This window comes from Neofelis nebulosa, chromosome 2, assembly GCF_028018385.1.
Source record: "Neofelis nebulosa isolate mNeoNeb1 chromosome 2, mNeoNeb1.pri, whole genome shotgun sequence".
NCBI classification, from domain to species: domain Eukaryota; kingdom Metazoa; phylum Chordata; class Mammalia; order Carnivora; family Felidae; genus Neofelis; species Neofelis nebulosa.
In genome coordinates this window covers 207763427-207771628 of record NC_080783.1, presented here as the reverse complement: position 1 = coordinate 207771628, position 8202 = coordinate 207763427, and the positions used below count along the sequence as shown (strand labels likewise).

At 53.7% G+C, this 8202-nt stretch overlaps 1 protein-coding gene across 1 annotated transcript; it reads right to left on the bottom strand.

The window, feature by feature from the left end:
* Positions 1-2985: 2985 nt before the first annotated feature.
* LOC131505359 (group IID secretory phospholipase A2-like) lies at positions 2986-7949 on the bottom strand. The gene is made up of 4 exons (XM_058718845.1): positions 7848-7949; positions 5467-5611; positions 4678-4784; positions 2986-3274 (listed from the first exon to the last, which is right to left on the bottom strand). Exons 1-4 carry the CDS (start codon positions 7885-7887, stop codon positions 3129-3131), a joined length of 438 nt encoding a protein of 145 aa, XP_058574828.1. The 5' UTR covers positions 7888-7949; the 3' UTR covers positions 2986-3128.
* Between the last annotated feature and the right edge of the window lie 253 nt (positions 7950-8202).

Below are 8202 nucleotides of genomic sequence, written 5' to 3'. Positions count from 1 at the left end.
GCCCCCCTCCGGGTTGTCCCTCTGTGATTCTGACCCTGGAGGGAACAGGAAGCACAGTGACTGTGTCCTCCTGTCTGCCTCCTACACCCAGGGCTGCTGGACAGATGCGGGTGGAGAACAGAAGGTGCTTGTGAGTCTCTCCTTCCTTTGTGCCTCTTACCCAATTCCGGGGATTGGAAATTGGCCCAGAATGAGAACCCACAGGGTGGGGGGTGGGGAGTCTTGCCTTACGCTGGGGACTCAGTCCTGCTGCCCTGAGACCCCATCTGTCCATCCCACCTCTTGGTTCAAGGTCCCAGGTCTTTACCAACCTGGGATTCATTCATTCATTCATTCACTCATTCATTCATAACAAATGACTGTTGATCACCTGCTCTGGGACCACCAGGCCCTGTGGTAGGTGCTGAGCTCACACAGGGACAGCCCCATTCCTGACCCAGCCCTAGACTTGCCCACCCAACACTATGCTATTGACAACCCTAACAGCTCCCATTCTAGTGGCTACGTGACACTCGGGGGATGTTAACCCTGTCTCCTCTCGAGGGTACATAAATCCTGAGGCATCTAAACCGACCAGACTAATCCCATCACCTTGAGCCACTATGGCTTAGGGTGGCCAGTCCTGCTGGGAAAGTCTGCCGGGTGGTGGCGGTAAGGCTCATTGACAACAGACACAAAAGGGACAGCGTATTCTCTGCTGGATGTCCTTGTGTCCAGGCATGAGGTCTGGACCGCCGCTGCTGTTCTGAGCTACCCAGGGGGCAAAGCACAGTGAGAGTGGCCAGAGCAAGAAAGAAACCAGGTACTGAAGACATTACCAAGCCACTAAAGAGCCACCTTGCCCCTGGACTTCTTGTCATGTGAGGTCATAAATGCCCTCATTGTTGAAGTTCATCGAGGCATAGGAAGCTTCCTGACCAGTACAAATGGGATGGGGAACCAGGGAGCGGGGTGGGGGGAGTCTGGGCTGGAATCCGGCTGTGGGACCTCAGAGGTTGCTGTCTGTATTCTGAACCTCAGGTTGTAAAATGGGGATAATAATGGAAAATAACGCCCATCCTTTGCCAACACTGATGCTGTCACTATCACAGGGGCTCGGATCGACAAGGGGGGTCGCCAGCTCTTGAACAAAAGAACATTGCGAGTCAGGATCTAATGGAAAGGGCTGCACAGTCGTGTAGACGGTGGAGAGGGGAGCTGGGTGGAAAGAAGGGGGACGTCGGTTAACATTTAAAGAGGCGTTACCGTGTGCCAGGGACCGTGCTCACCATTCATATGCATTAATCTAGTTTAATATGCTGACCTCTGACCTCATCTTATTTCCTCCTTAATTTAGCTCTACTTTGCATGTGAGGAAACCGGGATTCCGGAGGCGAGTCAGTGGTTATAACTGGAATTTGAACCCAGTGCCCATGGTTCCTAATTCCTATTACCCAGCCTCACGTGAGACACTGAGCTTCATGTCGAAGGAAAAGTGATCGGTCAGCTGTTTCACTTATGTGTGTCACGGCTGGAGAATGTGGGAGGCTCCAGCCCTGTTGCTGGAGACACAGCTAATCACATACAAATGACAGATCGTGGATCCTTATATGAAGAAGGCCATCCATCCATCCATCCATCCATCCGTCTGTCCCAAGTCAGTTTCCCCAGAAAGCCGAGCCTGAGACAGGATTCTTGTGCAAGTGAGTGATTTACTGAGGGCGTGTTCTCAAGAGAAACCTGTAAGGCAACAAGGGGAACAGGCCAGGCCAGGGTACAAAGCTAAGCAAAGAGGTGTTCCAGACATCTGGCCTCAGCCAGATCCCACGAGGAGCTCTGGGGCATGCAGCGTGTCACCCAGGTGGTCCTGCACAGAGGCGGGGTTGGCATCACACTCTCTAGTCACTGGTTAGAGGTGGGAAGGGCGTGAGGGGTGGTAGCTCCCAGCAGACAGGTAGGAGAAGGAGACAGATGTGAGCACAGAGCAGCCAAACATCTGGCTTAGCTGGGGGTTGGGAGCCTGGGCCGGGAGGGCATGTGGGTGAGGCACCAATAACACCTGCCATGACCTCCATCCATCCATGATGGGCTCATTGGTCCATAAGCATTAATTGAGCACCTCTTATGTCGGGGAGCAGAGGAAACAAAGATGACAGACATAGCCTCCGTCCTCCAGGAGCTCCAGTCTGGTTGGAGGGGTTCAGAAAAACCCAGATATTATATATCACTCAAGGTAAAGCTTGGTAAATTGCAGCCCCGTAAAGTGCTATGCGGGTTTGGAGGAGGGAGCGAGCCCTTGGAGCCGGGGAGGAGTCAGCCAGGGGACACTTCCGTCCCCAGTAGCCCTTGGACCCCGAGGAGCCTAGATGGGGATCAGCCACCTGGGGACAGCAAGTGGAGCATTCCACAGAGGTCCCAGCCTGTGCAAGCACCTGGAAACAGGAAAGGACATGTGCGTGCAGACCTAGGCCTGGAACAAGAGGACCGGGTGGCTTCAGCGGGCCCTTTGCTCGAGAGGGATCCGGGGAGCCCCTTCTTGGTCCCGGGCACTGCTTTGGGCACAGGGATGCAACTGAATCCAAGATAGTCATGCGTCCTGCCCACGAGGACCTCCCAGCCTAGTTGGGGAGGGTGACGTATGCCAGAGAGCACAGGTCCCAAACTCCTCGACAGGCCCTCTCCCGGGGTGGTGGAGGGCTCTGGCGTTTTAAGACGTAGAGCCATGTGGACAGAAGGATCAACACTACCCTTTAGGCCACCCCGGCAGCAGCACAGACAGTGTGTCAGAGCGGGTAGGACTCAGACAGGAGGCCCGGTGGGTGGCAATGGCAGAGGGAACCTGCCACACCACGGTCCCCAAACCCCCACCCCTGACACCCACCGCTTCGGCCCCAACACCATCCCCCAGGCGCCTCCTGGCCGCGGCTTTTCCTCCGATCTCAATCCATCCTCGGAAGAGACAGCTGCCAACTTGGTCGGGAAGGTTTCGAAGGTCCAGGAGCAAGGTGGTGGGTGGGGCTAGGTTGAGACCCTCCCAGGCTGGTGCAGGGGGTTAGATACTGAGGGATGTCAGCAGTCCCACGGGACTTGCAGCGCTCAAGATGCTGAGGAACGGGGCAGGGGGCGAGGGACGGCCGGGCGGGCTCCTCCTAGCACGTAGGGGTCTGGCCTCTGCAGTGGGGCCGCCAGTAGTGACGCAGGTGTCTCTTGTAAGTCTCCAGGTTCCGCTTCAGGCAGAAGGCAACCTCCTTGTCGCAGGCACACAGCTGCTGCTCACACCAGCTGCCCTTGTCGGCTGTGGGGTGGAGGAGACGGGAGCTCAGTGTCCCTTCCCGAGGCAGAGGCGGGCGTGGGTCTAGGGTCCCTGCGGGGAGTTTCTGGAGGCCGCGCAGGGGTCGCTCAGCTTTAGAGTCCCATTCCCAGCCGCTTCCTAGGTGCGAGACCTTAGGCACAAACCGTGACCTCCCTGAGCTCTGTCACTCCATTAGTTATTCATTCATCCCTTTCATAAGCGATTGAGCACCCAGCCGGTGGCAGGGCCCTGGAGGGACAGGACTGACCAGAATGGACACAAGGGGTTCACACTCCTGGGGGAGGGGGCGGCAGCAGGTATTAGAGGACCACAGAAAGGAATAATACATACTGTTCCTCTCGGAAGTAAGAAATGCTGCAGGGGCTCCAAGATGGCAAAGTAGGGGGATCGGACTCAGTGTCAGGAGCCATTTGAGCTGAGATCGGAAGGGTCTGCTCCCTGTGGAAAGCCAGGGTGGAAGGTGGCGGAGAGTGGGGCGGTGGGGCGTGTCCCAGGCCGATGGAACTGTACCTGCCGAGACAGAGGCCAAAGGGACCTTGGTGCACCTGTATCATTATCTGTGCGTGGGGGTGAGGGTAGGAGCTGCCTTGGGGCTGCTGGGAGTATTAGAGAAGGCAGAGCACTCAGGACACAGTAGGTGCTCAATAAATGTTGGCTATGATTGTTGTTGTTATTATTAAGACTTTAATGAGCGGGGACTCTGGTGTGATGAGCCCACGTGATTCCCAGCTCAGAGCGGCCGCCTCCCTCCAGGCGTGGACCCAGGGGTGGGGGTGGGGGGACCTGAGGTCTAGCCCAGGCTCTGTCACCTGCAGCAGGGTGACCCTGGGCCAGCACCTCTTCGCTCTGGTCTCACTTTCCTTGTGTGTAAATGGAGATCATCAGGGTGGCGCAGCTCCTGGCCGGGTTGCTCTGTCAACTCGCGATAACAACGTCAGTTGTAACAATGACATCAGTAGTCCACGTGATTTATCGCGCACGCGCTGGGCAGCAGGCATGTGCGAGGCTCATTCTGTCTGCTCTCATTTTAGTTCTTGAGTTAAGTTTAGGGGGTAGCACACTGTTATCCGGAGTTTACAGAGGCGAATACTGACGTTCAGAGAGGTCATGCAATGTGTTCAAGGTCACACAGCTGGTTGATTGCGGCTCTGGGATCCCAGCTGAGACCTGCCAGCCTTCCAAATCCTAAAGGGGTCAAAGCCCTCATTGGACCTCTCCATACTCCCACCCCCGTTCCCCCACAGCCCAGCTACTATCACTGGACACATGAGAAAAACAGAGAGGGCGAGCAGCTTGTGCCTTGTCACACAACACACGAAGGCAGTTAAGTGCCAGAACTCCCTTCCTCAGCCTCTGACTCCAGCCCCGAGGCCCCGGGCACTCACAGCACTGGATGTCCCCCTGGGAAAAGGTGTAGTCATAGTTGTCTGTGTGGATACGGCATCGGTGCTGCCTCAGGTGAGCGTAGCAACAGTCATGGTTCTGACAGCACCTGGAGGGAGAGGACAGGGAACGGGACAGGCAGGGAACACAGCTGCCCCAAGAGTAGAAACCGAGTGCCCACCCGGGAAGAGTCAAGGCCTGCAGGGCTCCAGTCTTTATGACCACACAAGCTGACACTTAGTGGGTGCTTTCTAGGCACCAGGCATTTGTTTTATCCATGAATATTCTCTTAATCTCCGCCACCACCCTACGACAGAGGCACTGGTACAATGCCCATTTCACAGATGAGGAATCAGACTCAGGGAGGTCAAGCCACATGCCCAAGGTCACACAGCCTGTAAGTGGTGGGTCAGGGAAGTGACCCCCGGCCTGGATGGCTCTGGTCTCTCCTAGTTGATTCCTGGGGTTGTAGTGAAGCTTGAAGGAGATAATGGCAAAAAGAGGTAGGCATTAAAAAAAAAAAAAAAAAAAAAAACCAGCAGGGAGTGTGCGTGGGTGTTATCACTAGATCAGGGCTTGGAAGTGCAAGGGGGGCCTTCAGAGACTCTGCAGAACCAGCTAGACGGCAAGGTCCAGGAAGCCTGGAGCCGTACCCGGCCCCAGCAGGGCTCCCAGCACACGGCATAAAACGAAGTCACGGAATGAATGTGTGAGGGAGCAGGAAAGGGGAGAGTCCCGGGGTGGGGGCAGGACAGGATTGCCACCCGCAGTCCTGTCTGGGAAGGGATTACCAGTCCGAGGCATCTTTGGGTTGGCCTTTGCCACCAGGTCCGCAGTGGCAGCCATAGGGCCAATAGGAGAAGATGGGTGTTTTTCTGGTCACTTGTTTGATCATCTTGTTCAGGTTCAAGATCCCGCCCTGGGTTGGAATCACACCTGCCAAAGAGCCCGGTAACAAGGAGAGGATATGAACGTCAGAGGAGGCCGGTGGGACACACGCCTGGCCCTTCTGCCCTGCTGGACCGAACCAGTGACGTTGGATGAGAAAATGACAGGGGCGCCTGGGCGGCTCAGTCGGTTAAGCGGCCAACTTCAACTCAGGTCATGATCTCGCGGTCCATGAATTCGAGCCCCCCGTCGGGCTCTGTGCTGACGGCTCAGAGCCTGGAGCCTGTTTCAGATTCTGTGTCTCCCTCTCTCTGACCCTCCCCTGTTCATGCTCTGTCTCTCCCTGTCTCAAAAATAAATGAAACTTTAAAAAAAAAAGTAAAGAAAATAAGAAAAAGAAAAAAGAAAATGACAACAACCACTAGGTTTATTAAAAATATGGTGATGGTGGGGTGCCTGGGTGGCTCAGTCGGTTTAGCGTCCGAATCTCCGTTTCGGCTCAGGTCATGATCTCGCAGTTTGTGGGTTTGAGCCCCGAGTTGGGCTCTGCGCTGACAGTGCAAAGCCTGCTTGGGATTCTCTCTCCCCCTCTCTCTGCCCCTCCCCTGCTCGTGCTCTCTCTCTCTCTCAAAATAAACAAATAAACTTAAAATATATATATATATATACATATATATAAAATATAGTGATAACGAGGGCTTATTATGGGTCTTTTCATGTAGTAATTTATTGACTTTGTTCAACCCATGAGATAAATACTGGTTTTTTTCAATAAATAATTTTGGTATATTCTAGATGCACAGAAAAGTTGCAAAGAGCTACAGAGCGTTCTTACACACACCTCACCCAGCACCCGGTTTCCTCTGATGTTATTATCAGCTTATATAATAATGGTGGATTTACAGGAACTGAGAAAGTGGCGTTGGTACAATGAGAACTACCTTTAATGCCCATTTTACAGATGAGCAGATTGAGGCTTAGTACCTTGCCCAGGTCACAGTGGCCGGTACGTGGAGGAGCCAGCACTGAAACCCAGGGCAGTTTGGTTCCAGTCACTGCCTCTGCCCTGAGTTCCCCATTCTGTAACAGGAAGACACCCTCCTCTCCGCACCCGCCCCTGCCCCGCACGTCCCTTCCAGAAAGCCGCACACTAACGCCCTCTCAAGGCTCACCTGGGAAGGCAGTATGATTTAGAGATCAATGATTTTCACGGATATTTTTCATTTTAGTTCTAATTGCTGCTGGTTAGAATTGACCGCAAGGGGATTTTATTTTACTGGGGGAGACAAATGCATTATGTTGAGACAGGAGGAATAAAATACATTAAGTCGAAGGATTCAGGGGAGACCCTGGGAGGGTGGGGAACAGACGAGCTAAGGAGACTGAGGTATACATGTGTGCAACCTCGAGAGACGATTCAAGAAGACAGATGGGGCCGGGTCTCAGGGGGACCGGGCTGAAGCCAGGTGAGGACATAGAGAGGTAAGGCGACGTGGCCAAGGTCAGACTGCCAGGAGACAGTGGGCCAACAGTTGAATGCGGGTTCATCTGTACATTTTGCCTCTACAGTGCATTGTTTCTTTATGTTGGAGAGATGAGTTTCTGTAGCTTGATTGCAATTTTCCTAACGGTTTTCGCTGTAACCCTGGAGATGTGTTCCTCTAAAAACTTTGGGAGTCCCAGGATAACAGAAATCCACATTTTAAAGCACAAATCCTCTCCAACGCTACATACGTTGAGATGGTTCGAGAAACAAATACACCCAATTTGCTGGCAGCCACATTTTTACATTTGCTCTGCTGAAGATTGAAGGGAAACCTCCCCCCATCTGCCACCACAGTCAACAGAGCCCTCTTCCCAGGTTCAAGGGAGACGATGAACTTGAAAGACAGGCACAGAATGCTGTGCGTAGCGAAACATTGCTATTATCTGGTCAAAGGGACAGAGGGGAGCAGGGTGGTCTGGGGAGATCCCTTTCTGTAATTTGTGTCCAAAGGGCCCCAGGGGTCCGCTCACCTGGCCCCAGTGTCTGAGTCCCCAGCTGCTTGTCCTCACAGCAGACCAGAGTCACGCTGCACAGCGTGATAGCCCAGAGCTCCCTGGCCGAAGCCAGCATTCTAGGGGACCAGCCGCTGCTGCTGGCTCCTGGCAGGGATGGAAAGGTTGGGGACTGTGGGGGGGGACCAGGGCAGTGGGGATCAGAGCAGAGGACCAGTCTAGGAAAGAGATATCACCTAGTCATACCCCACCTTCCCTTCCCAGCTGTGGGTCCTGCCCTACTCACCAGCAAACACCAGCAGCGTGCACAGCAGGGCAAGTTTCATGGTCCCCGCACAGAGCAGCTACTGGAAGTCCCCTTCCACGCAGGCAGCCTCTTAAATCAGGGTACCTTCCCCCCAAGCTGAGCCCACCCCCGGCCCTCCCAGCTCTGGCTCTGGTGTATGCTCTTTCTGTTTCCTCTTTCTGGCCATGGGGAATATTATTTTTATTTTTAAGATCTGGTTTTTTTTTTTTTTAAAAAAACATTTGGATTGCAAAAGGAACACATTCAGTGTAGGAGGTTTGAAAATCAAAGACAATAAAAAATGTTTAAATCATTTATGAATCCATTAAGCACCATTCACTTTTTTTGATTGAAA

Coding starts and splice junctions, on each gene's coding strand:
- LOC131505359 (XM_058718845.1), bottom strand. CDS start 7,887: ATGAAACTTGCCCTGCTGTGCACGCTGCTGGTGTTTGCTG. Junction 5,612..7,847: donor CACGCTGCTGGTGTTTGCTG/GTGAGTAGGGCA, acceptor GCTCTTTGGCAG/GTGTGATTCCAACCCAGGGC. Junction 4,785..5,466: donor CCCAAAGATGCCTCGGACTG/GTAATCCCTTCC, acceptor CTCTCCCTCCAG/GTGCTGTCAGAACCATGACT.